Raw genomic sequence first — 13,355 nt, 5'->3', positions numbered from 1 at the left:
CCCCCTCCCTTCCCCAACCCACATTCCCTCTAGGGGGCATTTTTTTAATATCAGAGTGGGATTATAACCTGGCCCTCCCCCAACCCTATTACAGCACGATGATAACAAAAACAATGTATTTCAACCCCCCAACACCTCCACACCACCTGTCCTTACGCCTGGCACAGAGGAGAGGGTAGGGTGTAGTGAAGGGTGTAGTGAAGGTATGGAGAGTGTAGGAGTGTGTAGGTTAGGGTGGAGAGTGTAGGAAGGATGGAGAGTGAGGTGTAGGGTGTAATGTAGGGTGGAGAGTGAGGTGTAGGGTGTGGTTTAGGGTGTAGAGTGAGGTGTAAGGTGTGGTGTAGGGTGTAGGGTGAGGTGTAGGGTGTAGTGTAGGGTGTAGGGTGAGGTGTAGGGTGTAGTGGAGGGTGTAGGGTGATGTGAAGGGTGAGGTGTAGTAGGCTGTAGTGTAGGGTGTAGTGTAGGGTGTAGTGTAGGGTGTAGTGTAGGGTGTAGTGTAGGGTGTAGTGTAGGGTGTAGTGTAGGGTGTAGTGTAGGGTGTAGTGGAGGGTGTAGGGTGATGTGAAGGGTGAGGTGTAGTAGGCTGTAGTGTAGGGTGTAGTGTAGGGTGTAGTGTAGGGTGTAGTGTAGGGTGTAGTGTAGGGTGTAGTGTAGGCTGTAGTGTAGGGTGTAGTGTAGGGTGTAGTGTAGGGTGTAAGGTGTAGGTGTGAGGACCCACCTGTGCCGCACTGGCTCGATTTGACTTTGCTGTTGGTCTCCTCCTGCAGCAGTCTCTCGTACTCCCTCACCTGGTCCAGACTCATCCCTGGGGGGGACAGAACAGAGGGAGCACATAAGTGGTGTGTTTGTTTGTGTCCAAACTATGGAGTCATATCGATGGCAAAAGCAATGTCAGCATAAAACAAATAAAAGCCTTGTATTTCTTCGGCCACTCTGCTTTTCTCCCACTTTCTCAACTTGACTTAGAATTGGAGGCGGGGTGACGGGAAAGGGTCGACTTTATTTGTCAGCTGGACATATCAGTCATTGTTACGCACCGGGTTTATGCACCTGACTGAAAGAATGCACTATGGCACAGGGTAAGGGTAGAAATTGAAACTAGTGAGAAGCTGCAGAGGCTAGATTCTTGCTGAATACAGCTACTGAAGCGGCCAGGGATGAGCCTGACCCGTTGGAGAGGCTGGTGGTGGAAGATGAGAAGCCGACTATTGGGGGTAGCCAAGGTGGTGTCTGACCTAGCTTACCAAGGCTAGCAACCCACTGGATCAGCCACTGGCTTGGCTGGCCATTAGCTTCCGAGGCTGGTAACTAGCATGCTGGGCTGATCCCGTCGGTTGCTAGCCCCTGTGTGCTAGTAATAAGACCATCATGTTAATGATCAAGTGAGTTGCGAGCGTGGCGTCCTAGTTACCAGCTACGGAAGCTATTGACAGTCAAGCCAGTAGACGAGGAAGTGGGTTGATACTAAGTCGGATCCATGCGTTACCACCTTGGTCGAACAAATAGTCTGCTTCTATTTCCCATTGCCGGATTCTCATTTACCAGTGCTGGTGTACCATTGGCCTCATCATCAAAATCGCCAAAACCCCATGCGTGAGGAAAACAGAATCGTATTCATACTAAATTGAATCATACCCATAAAAAGAATTGTAAACATAAATGAGCAAAACAATTTTTGTTTCAGAAATTTGTTAAGAAAACCTTCCCCTTTAAAATTCTGAAAAATTTGTTTTTGTATGCTTTTATTTCAATTTTATTAAGTGAAACATTTCCACATCCATGGCTACTTTTTATTATTTGACGCAGATGATACAATTTAACTCCTTACTTGATGATGTGGACAGTTTTGCACAGGTATACAATGAAAGCACGATGTGTATATTTGAGTGTATGACCTACCGTGCCATTCGTCGATCCAGGCAACCGCTTGCCTATGGCCAACCAAAAGAATGTCCCGAATGTTCTAGGAGGATTCAGAATAAAAATAATAATTATTCCACTAATGATAAATAAAAAAATTGTGAATTTGCTCTCAGCGGCTTGATCATATTTTATATCAAACAGCAGATTTACATTTGGAAACACAAAAAGTGTATGATAAACTGAAGACACACATGTTAGTGAACAAATGAAACAGACTTGAAACGTGAGAAATACTGCTCTATGAACAGAAGTGTGGCGCTTGCTTCCTCCTGGATCCAATTAGCGGTGAATTTCAATTCCTCCACCATCAGCCTATACACCTATCCGGGCTCATAACCTTTGTTCCTGATAATATCCTGCCCTTTTCTGCACTATTCAGTGTGTGTGAAAAGCTAAGCATGATGGGTAAAATAAAATAAAAAAACGTCTCCCTTACTTTGTGTATGAACTCCTCCGTTCGGCACTGCACGCCGAACACCTCGAAGCTGCAGCTCACTCGCTTGTAGGAGCACATGATGGGCTCGGCCGAGGCCCTCCAGCCCTCCTCCAGGGGCCCTCTGCCTGTCTTGTCGGACTGCCAGCGGCTCAGGTCCTGCACCAGGCAAACAGTAACACTTTCAATTAGTGTCTGAGTGCGCACAGAGATGTGGGCCTGGGCTGAGTCCCCGGAGGAAACACCGGGGATGGAGTGCCTAGGTGTGTGTGTGCTGGTTTGTAGGTGTGTGTGTGTGTGTGTGTGTGTGTGTGTGTGTGTGTGTGTGTGTGTGTGTGTGTGTGTGTGTGTGTGTGTGTGTGTGTGTGTGTGTGTGTGTGTGTGTGTGTGTGTGTACACGGTGTGTGTGTGTGTGTGTGTGTGTGTGTGTGTGTGTGTGTGTGTGTGTGTGTGTGTGTGTGTGTGTGTGTGTGTATGTGTGTGTGTGTGTGTGTGTGTGTGTGTGTGTGTGTGTGTGGGGGGAGGGGGAGTAGGTTTCTGACTGGTAAAGTCTGTGTGTATGTGTTTCTATGTGTGTTTGTGTGTTCAGCAATTTATGTTTGTGCCTATATGTTTCTGTGTGTTAGTAAGCTTGTGTGTGTGGATGTGTGTGGATGTTTAACAATATTTGTTTGCGAGTGTTTGTGTGTGTGTGTGTGTGCGTGTGTGTGTGTGTGTGTGTGTGTGTGTGTAAACCAGTGAGTTTATGCATGCATATTTGTATGTGCGTGTGTTGGTAAGCTAGTGTTTGTGTGTGTGTGTGTGTTATTAAACTTGTGTGTGGGTGTTAGTAAGCTAATGTGTGTGCTTGTCTAAGTAGGCTTGTTTGTGTGTGTTATGGTAAGCTCATGTGTGTGTTAGTAAATAAATGTGCTAACTTGTGTGTGTGTGTGTTTGTCTGAGTAAGCTAGGGTGTGTGCGTGTATGTGTTAGTGAGTTTGTGTATGTGTGTGTTTGTGAGTGTGTATGTGTGTGTGCCTTTTGGTGTGTGTTTATGTGTGTAAAGTCCAGACAGCTGTTGCTCAACAGGCTTCCTCAGAGGAATGTGTGATGATACAAATCCCGCTGCTGTGACCAAAGACGGACGGAAATTGCTTGTGTGTGTGTTATCACAGTGCTGTTTATCTAAATCTCACTTGTGTGTATGTGTATATGTGTGGGTGAGAGAGTGTGTGTGTGTGTGTGTTTAACTATATGTGTAGGTATATCTTTTGATGTGTATATGTGGTTTTGTGTGTGATGTGTGTGTGTGTGTGTAAATATGTAAATGTGTGTGTGTGTGTGTGTGTGTGTGTGTGTGTGTGTGTGTGTGTGTGTGTGTGTGTGTGTGTGTGTGTGTTTGTGTGTTTGTTAGTGTGAGAGAGAGTGTGTATGCGATTATATCTCTGTTTCTGTGTGTGTGTGTGTCAGTGTGTGTGTGTGTGTGTGTGTGTGTGTGCGTGAGTGTGTCAGTATGTTTGCACGTCAGTGTGTCTGTGTGTGGGTGTGTGAGAGGCCACGCTCATTGACCTTTGTCTCTGAGGAATAACTGCAGTGAGAAGAGCGTAACCTTGCAGGCAGGGCAGGAGAAGGCAGAAGGTGTGTGTGGGAACACTGGTGATTTATGATGCATTTACAGCCAGAACACGGCCAAGAAAGTGCATTCATAATTTTCCGTATTTGTACCTGTTGTGTGTGTTTGTGTGTGTGTGGGAGAGTGTGTGATTGTGTGTGTTTTGTGTTGGAGTGTGTGTGCTTGTATTTGAGGATGAGTATGTGTGTGTATTTGTGTGCATGCTAGTCTTTGTATGTGTGTGTATGTGCAGTGGTCGAGTTATAAAAAAAAGAAGCCAGGGGGGATGGTGGATTTTAACTTTTAGGGACAGATCATTTGTGCTGATGACAGCGCATATGGTGGGAGACCAACGGTGTTATATTATTATATATTTTTGGGGAAAAAAGATATATATCCCAAAAAACGCAGCTGATTGGACGGAGAAGGGAGACTAGTGTTGGTCACGGGTTGGAATGAAAGGGAGAAAACAGGACAGAGTTGCCTGTGGAAGCGATGTCTGAGATACGGAGACAGCTTCATGCTACCAGCATCTGTCTCGTACGGTGTGGAATGAGAGCAAGCGCGCGTAAGCACACAGGCGTGCTTGCGCAATAGCATACTGCCCGAGAATGCAGTATCGCTGTCAAATCTGTCCCTGGGAAAAGTAACGTTGCGCCGAATTGAAAAAGGAACTACGTTTCGCTATCATATTTTCAGTAATTATGCCTAACTTTAGTCTCTCTTGACTTACCTTCCGTGGCACTTTCTGTCCTCTAAAGCCGAAGTCCCTCAGATCAAGCTTTCCTTGTCGCTTGGCCATGATGCTGAAATCGCCTGTGCAGGCTGCGTTGCTATGTCGCTGACTGACGTGACATCAATTTGTGTTTGCACTTGCCCCTCGTCCACAGTATTTTAGCCTAATCAATATGCGCAAAAAAGTGTTGCAAATGAAATAGAGGTAATTTTTCCACATTAAGGGGATGGGAAGGGGGGATGGCTGTTTCAGAAGGGGGATGATTTTGATCATTTTAATTCCAAAGGGGGATGCCATCCCCCCTCATCCCACCTCGAGTGCTGTATATGCGTCTGTGTGTGTGTTTGTGTTTGTTTGTGAAGCCTTGCATACTTCTGACTCTTTGTAGCTCCTTTCAGGGATGGGGTCAGTGAGGATATCCAGGAAACACACACTCTCCTCTGGGGTCGGCTGGTCTCCAAACACCTTCACCAAAAAAGATGGGGAGGTCATGTACCAGAATAGAGCATATATACAGTCACACTCACACACACACACACACACACACACACACACACACACACACACACACACACACACACACACACACACACACACACACGCACACGCACACGCACACGCACACGCACACGCACACGCACACGCACATGCACAAACACATGCACAAACACACACACACACACACACATACAAACACACACACACACACACACACACACACAGATGTACACACTACACACCAACTGTTGTACTCACACACACACACACACACACACAAACACACACACACAAACAGATTTACTCACACGCACGCACGCACGCACGCACGCACACACACACACACACACACACACACACACACACACACACACACACACACACACACACACACACACACACACACACACACACACACACACACACACACACACACACACACACACACACACACACACACACACAGGGCAAGGAGGAAAGATGGGGTGGGATGAGCAGATGAGTGACTGTGTAGAATAGTGAGGTCACACCCCATCAACACCCATCTCTATATCCCGCCCTGAGGGCCTGGGAGCCAATCACATGGGGCCGCAGAGAGAGAGAGAGAGAGAGAGGAGGGAAGAGCAGATGGAAGACATGAGAAGGACATAGGAGGAATAAATAAATGAGGGATGTGAGTCAGAGAGGGAGAGGTGGGAAGAGGGGAATACTTATGGAAGTCAAGGGGGCATGTCCTGAGAGAAAATAAAGATAATCTTAAAGGAGATTAGTTCTTTTCTATCATCTGTCCTTGTGCAGGATTCATTGCGATGCCGCGTCGAAGCCGTTCATTCCTCTGCTTAAAGCTAACAAATTAGCACTCGCCAAATCGCTGTTGCATCACAACAAACCACCAGGCCTCTTGCCAGTCGGTCTGCCCTTGTTTTGTCTTGTTTCTACTGTGTATTGTGTGAGTCAGAGGCTCTGTCCAAGCTGTGCCAAGTCTGTGTTTGTGCATTACATGACCTTGGCAGGGACAGTTGTCATGCACAGGCTTCTGTTTTGGGGGTTGTGCAGAGTGAAGGTATTTACAGAAGTCTGCAGCCCAATGTACAGACCTCCAGTAATACGAGAGCAGATGGTGGAAGCCTGCAGCAGCCCTGAATGAGGGTTTTATGTGGGACGCTTGTGTAATAACGCTAAGCCTCAGGTTAAAAGGTAGCTTCCGCTGGCTCCCTTAAAGACAGCAGGATGTGGCATTTAGAGTGTATCGGATTTCCGTAATATAACGCACTTTCAAATATAACGCATAATTAGCAGGATGCAAATTGTGGGCGGAATGGGAGTTTATCCCGGAGGATTTGCCTGGATGGAGTGAATGTGACAAAACACGGGATCAGGTGAAATTTCTGCTGAGTGCCGAGTGGAACATAAACACGACGTGTGTTTGGATGAATAATCACGAATAAACCATTTTGTTCCTCTTCTGCTTGGTTTGGCAAAGCCTACTTGGATTTGGCACGTGATAGAACAGTGTAAACCGAGATAACAAGGTGAACAAGTCTATTCTCATTTCCTGGTGGGTTTAAATAACAAACAAGCCTGGGAGACTCCTAAAGCAAAACAAGCGCTCCAGGTTTGAAGGCGAGTCAGGTCTTGTCGTCTTGCTCTGAGAATTGGATCATACCATTTCTATGCAGGGGTTGACCACACAAAACCCTGCACGCGCCAAAGACACATGTACACACAGGGTGTGTGTTTATGTGTGCGTGGTATGTGCGTTCACAATCGTGCCTGTATGTTTGGAATGTGCGTGTGCTTGCAGTTGTAGTGTGTGTGAACCTTGGAGCAGGCATGGAAGTCCTGCTATGTGTCACAACATTTTGTGCGTTGCTTGTTGTCATTGTAATGGGCAGATCAATTTGAAGAAAATTGAAATTTCTCCTCATCTTCTTTTCTCCTTTTTATTCCCCTCTACTTTCTCCCCTACTCCCCTTGCTCACCCCTTCATGCACTCCAGTTCTACTCACATTTGCATTTTGTCCATTGTTGTTTTCAAATTTGGTATCGATACGGATGCTGAACTTTGGTAGGAAGGAGACCTGGAGAGAGAGAGAGAGAGAGAGAGAGAGAGAGAGAGAGAGAGAGAGAGAGAGAGAGAGAGAGAGAGAGAGAGAGAGAGAGAGAGAGAGAGAGAGAGAGAGAGAGAGAGAGAGAGAGAGAGAGAGAGAGAGGGTAAAGGTCAGGATGGCTGGAATTCACAACGATGAGTGCAAGCGCTACTGTGATGGTGGTGAGAGGCTACTTACTGAGTACTCTGCAGCCACAGCCGTGATCGATATGGGTGGGAATGGACATGATCAGTAACACACACTCGGTATACACAGAATACACAGAGCAGCATGCTGCAGGAGTGCACATTTACATAGTCTCTCTCGAGTTCACTCACGAACAGAGAGACACGTACACGCAGCCAGCAAATAACTTTACTTCATTCTTTTTGACATGCACGCACAAAAATAATGGGTTTGTGGGAAACACTTTCTGAATAGTACTTCTGAAATGTAGGTGGGGATGTTATGACAACTTTTTATCATCGAGTAAAACACACACACACACAGACACACACAGACACACACACACACACACACACACACACACACACACACACACACACACACACACACAGACACACACACACACACACACACACACACACACACACACACACACACACACACACACACACACACACACACACACACACACACACACAAACACACACACATGCACATACACAACCCCACACACACAAACACTGACTCATTTAACTACCTTCTTTGTTACAAAACCATTGGTACACGTTGTGAATACTATTTCTGAAACATATTAAGGTGTTATGATATTTGCACGGTGGCACATCACAGACTCCAATACACACACACACACACACACACACACACACACACACACACACACACACACACACACACACACACACACACACACACACACACACACACACACACACACACACACACACACACACACACACACACACACACACACACACACACACACACACACACACACACACACACAGAACACTAACCTGTGATAGTGTATGGGTAAAAGTTCCAGGCCTTTTCTGTCACATAAAAGAATCTCGGGACGAATGATTTTGCCCAGGATGGCAGTTTGCTAGGAAGACAAAAACATAAAAAATACATTTAAGGAGAGACTATAAGAGTGTAGACTGAAAACAAGTGAGAAGGAATTAGAAATAGGAAACAATGGAAAAGACAGAGACATATGGCAAAATAAAAACAAATGTGTCTGTGAGAGAAAGTGAGCAGTGGGAGAGGGATGAAGTGAAAGGCCCTAAAAAGAGGCAGAGAAGGAAAGAGGTGTGGGAGAATGATGAACAAAGACAAAGAGATCTTAAATGCTGTCTGTGCCTGCTGTAGCAGAATTACCTGCAGGCTTCTCTCACCACAACATTTGTGTGACTCATTCTGAATTACCCCTGTGGTTATAAATTGTAACTGTACTGTTTCTTCTAGGTCACACTAAAACACGTAGAGATCTTGTTTCTTCCCCATGTTGAAGGTGTGTGTGTGTCTGTGTGTGTGAGAGAGAGAGAGAGAGAGAGAGAGAGAGAGAGAGAGAGAGAGAGAGAGAGAGAGAGAGAGAGAGAGAGAGAGAGAGAGAGAGAGAGAGAGGGAGAGAGAGAGAGAGAGAGAGAGAGAGAGAGAGAGAGAGAGAGAGAGAGAGAGAGAGAGCGAGTCTGTGCCTTCATGTAAGGCTGAATAAAGGACTAATAGTTCATTGAATGGTTGTAATGAATGAATAAACGTGTGCTTCATACTAATGACGAGCATCCAAGCATTTGAGCTTACACACACAAGGCCCACAGAGGAGGGCTTCAATTAAACAATGAGTTAAATGGCGGCATCGTGTTTCTTTTATGTGTGTGCATGTGTCTGCTTGGTGTGTATATCGTATGTGTTTGCTTGTGCTTGTGCGTGTACACACGTTAGTGTGTGCATACCTGCTGAGGTATATGCGCTTCTCCGTCACCTGTCCCGGGCCGTGCTGCGGGTGTAGCTCTGGCTCGTTCTGCACCACCTCCACCCCCTCCCCCCCGTCACTCTGCTCACAGCTGTGCTTGCTGATCATATACAGCTGACCGATCCGGTACTGGGAAGACAAGAACCAGCGGTACGTCACAAAAGGCCAGGGCCGGAGCGGGTTGTTTCGGGTACATCATCAGACTAGAGATCTGGGTGATGGCAGAGACATTCACACACACACACACACACACACACACACACACACACACACACACACACACACACACACGCTGTGGGTGTCGAGCAGGGACACGTTGAGTGGAGACACACACATTCTGTTCATTCATGTGGGTCAGGGTCCGGTTGCATGTGTGGGGATGGATGTTTTTGTGTTGTCTGTACTGACATGTCGTTGAACCGTAACCACATACCTTGGTGTATGAAAGACGGTAATAATAGGAGAAAGAAAGGAGGTTAGTAAGAAAGAAGATACCTAACACCAGGTTTCCATAGATACACCGTCTATACCTATTAAGGATAGATGAGAGTCAGTATGAAAGTAAAATGAGAGAAGCAGAAATTATCTAACTAATTGCAAGCAGAACAAAAGAAAAAATGAAACAGAAAGAAACTAAACAAGAAAAAAAGAAAGGAAGAGAAAGAGAAAGAAACAAAGAAACAAAGAAACAAAGAAACAAAGAAAGAAAAATAATAAACAAAATAAAGAATGACAGTAAGAATAAAAGAATAACAAAAACAAATAACTCATTGAAAGCCGAGCAAAAGAAGAAAGAAGTCCTTGAGATCCAACCACCCTTCACTGCATGCAAACCACGTCAGGAAACTCCTCTTTCTCCCTCTAGTTACACGCAAAGTGTCAATATTTAATATTTACCCCTTGGTTCTTCATGGCTCCTAATTAATCAGGAGGACGGACGCTTTAACGCAGTGCTGAGACAATCATTGTGCGGAGCGATGTGAGGCATGAGACCTGCTACTGCCCGCTTATCTTGGAGTCAAGTTTAAAAGGAGGCTTATCTGAATGCGAAATTGCTATTATGCACAGTGAAGGGCAATGACAAGTGACGTGTTGAGAAACACTGAAATTTCCATTAACCCTATTTGCCATGGATTCCATCAGGCTTTCAAAGAGCTGAGGCGGCAGCTATCTGATCTCAGCAGGGTGTTGACTGACTGTGCCAATACCCTAAGTCAATGTGACAATGCTTTGACCCGAAACAAGACACACACAGACACAGATACACACAGACACACAGACCCATTCATAGCCTGACTTATCTCCAGGATTAACAAGTACACATTAGACACAAAGTTGTTGGTTGTGCAACACAGTAGTATTGGATACCTCCATTGGACTTTGCATATTATTATTCACACTTTTATGATCATAGTCATGAGGTCCTGCGATCTTGAGATAAGCCGGAAACGGTTGTGTTATCCAGTAAATGGGAAGGTGGTTTAGGGTGCTGTTTAAAATGTCTCTTCTCGTAGAAATTATTTCAAAACATTTTAATATTTTTGTTTTGCGACAGGGGCAGGATAACCTTATGGTTCGGGTGTCTTACTCACAGCCCAAGGGTTCTAGGTTGGAATCTCAATGTCCACAGCCTAGTTCGAGGCCTCTGGGCCCGAATTACAGAAACTTCCTATCTTAAGTCCTAAGTGTGTAAGATAGGATTTTTCTCAATTTGGTATCACAGAAACATATCCTATCTTAATTTAGGGTTAATTTACTCACCTTACCTCAGGTTAAGATATCCTAAGTAGGCGATCTAGCATCGACATTCAGCTATTATGTCTGTTACCTAGCAACAGATGAAGGTTACGTGCGCATCCAATATTTTTTAACTATCCGCCGACTCAACGGAGACAGCAAGCGCTGTGATTGTTCCCAAAATCATTTCCGGAATCACTTCACCGGTTTGACTTTGCACCTTATTTACTATGTGCATTGTATACTTTGCACATTAAGGACCAATACAACACCAAATAAGTTTTGAAAAGCTTTGGAAGTTTATTTACAACACTATTTACATGGTTTGTAGTCAACATATAAGATCGCTCGGGCGGCGAATTGCATTGCATATCCAACATCCCGACGGAGAACTTCTTGCTTATTTGTAACAGACAGTTAGGAGAGCTGATGGGACATCCTAAAGTTAGGACAGTTTATTTGGGATTTTGGTCATTTAGGATATTTCTGTAATACAAATTTCCTATCTGGAGTTAAGATAAGAAAACTGACTTTAGGATCGGCTGTTTTCCGTAATGACTTTTTCCTAAATCTGATTCTAACCCTTGTTACCATAGTTGCCAAACAGATAAGATAGGATTTTCGAGTTAGGAAGTTTCTGTAATACGGCCAGAGCCTAGCCACTCCCTGCTCCTTCCTTTGACATTGGATTGGATACTGTGTCTACTGAATGACAAAATAGGAAATCGAAAATGGTGACTGGTGTGCGACATGCAGTGCATCCCTCCCCGATTCGCCTGCGGTCCTGGGATGAACCACGCACCTCCACTTCATTTAAGGTGTGGTAATACTGAGAAAAGGAGACACAACCATTTAAAGGGGCTTCAGGGTGCATGGCTCCCTGATCCACCTCCCATTGTGGCCCGTGTCCTCTGCTTTGTCATCAAAACCCCCCTGCTGGTTACATGGACATTGTTTTGGTGAAGCACGGCTCAGCGCCAACCGGTCCGACCGGTCCGTGCACAGAGACTATAAAAAGCCGGTGGAGGCGGGCCCGCTACCGCTCTCTCTGCAGGCTGAGTGCTACCTGACGGCTGCCGCTGGCGGGAAGGGTGGGCGAGTGCAGGTACACGCTGGGACCCCTCCTCCGCTATGCTCCTTGTAGCGGTCTGTGCTTGGCGTGTCTGGGCCTTTAAGTCTGTGGGAGGTTCTCTGTGGCCCCGCTCCCCCGGGGACTCTCCTTATCAGCGACTTTACACCGCTCAAGATTACAGCCCATGACGTGGTCAACAGACCCCACCACCAGTACACTTTTGTCTCCACATTAAAAAAAACAACGGCAGGCGGTGCGCTGTGTTCGGGGTGTTCTGCGAGTGTGTGAGGACAGAGTTAAACACGCTTACCTCCTCCACGGTCAGCGGCATGCAAATGCGGTACTCCTTCAGCAACATGGTGCGGCGCAGCTGGAGCTAACTGTCTGGTGACCTGTGTGTGTCCCCCCCCTGCTGTCTAAATGACACACAAGACCAGGCTGGGACAAGCTGCTGCGGTCCTCTCACCTATGCTCTTTGTTCCCCTGTGTCAGTAGTCCATGTAGTCCAGTTCTCTCAGTCAATGTGTGTGTTTCAGCTATTGTTTCTAACTTTTAACCCCCCCTCTTCCGTCTCCTCTAAGATGGGAGTTCCCTTTAAGAGTTCCTCTCTCTTGACTTCGCTGGGTAAACAGCCAACTGTCAACTTTGGCTTCGGTTGCCTTTGAACTGCCTCTGTCTCTGTATTTCTCTGTCTGTCTGTCTCTCTCTGTGTCTCTGTCTCTCTTTCTCTTTCTCTTTGCCCGTGTGGCAGTTATTCCAGCGTCTTTTCTTTGTCTTCTTTTCTTTTCTCTCGCCCCTGGTTGTTGCTTTCGGTCTCGGGTTATTAATAATCGTAAGTCATTTAAAGAAAATAACCTCACCTATTCTGTCTCTCCCTCTCTGTCTCTCTCTCTGTGTTTCTCCTCTAGCAGGGCTTTTCTGCTGTCGGGACTCTCATGGGTAACCTTGGCCCTATTGCTCCTCCCTCTCCCCCCCACCACCCTTGGCTGCTTTCAGTTCCTCAAAAATTCCTTCGGTTTGTGCTCTTATCACTTTTTTTCCCTCTCGCTCCCTCCTTTTTCCCCCTCCCTCTCCCCCTCCCTCCGTTTTCCTTTCCCCGCCCACTGCGTTAACCACCTCCTCACCTGTCCTACCCCTGCCCCCCCTCCTCTCTTCATACGCTCCCTCTCTCCCTCTGTCCACTCCTCCCCTGTTCTGTTTTCAGTCATAACATGGGAGGATTTGTCCAAACGGATTTTGCTGTTTCAGCTCTGACTCACACCACATGGTGTCGGGATTTTTTCCATTTTGATCCACTGTGCTTAGTATGGGAAGT

The 13,355-nt window shown here is 46.2% G+C and overlaps 1 protein-coding gene across 1 annotated transcript in view; it reads right to left on the bottom strand.

Moving 5' to 3' along the window:
- Nucleotides 1-13,037, bottom strand: part of pitpnc1b (phosphatidylinositol transfer protein cytoplasmic 1b) — a 16,152-nt gene extending 3,115 nt beyond the window's left edge. Inside the window, exons 1-9 of the mRNA XM_056602774.1 lie at nt 12,351-13,037; nt 9,212-9,360; nt 8,273-8,361; nt 7,470-7,477; nt 7,191-7,262; nt 5,056-5,148; nt 2,360-2,515; nt 1,900-1,963; nt 719-805 (exon numbers count right to left, since the gene is read on the bottom strand). Coding sequence (XP_056458749.1) covers nt 719-805; nt 1,900-1,963; nt 2,360-2,515; nt 5,056-5,148; nt 7,191-7,262; nt 7,470-7,477; nt 8,273-8,361; nt 9,212-9,360; nt 12,351-12,398 — 766 coding nt within the window. The 5' untranslated portion in view covers nt 12,399-13,037. The remainder of the gene's footprint in view (nt 1-718; nt 806-1,899; nt 1,964-2,359; nt 2,516-5,055; nt 5,149-7,190; nt 7,263-7,469; nt 7,478-8,272; nt 8,362-9,211; nt 9,361-12,350) is intronic.
- Nucleotides 13,038-13,355: the final 318 nt, after the last annotated feature.

This window comes from Gadus chalcogrammus, chromosome 11 (assembly GCF_026213295.1).
Source record: "Gadus chalcogrammus isolate NIFS_2021 chromosome 11, NIFS_Gcha_1.0, whole genome shotgun sequence".
Lineage (NCBI taxonomy): Eukaryota > Metazoa > Chordata > Actinopteri > Gadiformes > Gadidae > Gadus > Gadus chalcogrammus.
This window is presented reverse-complemented; position numbering and strand designations above follow the sequence as displayed.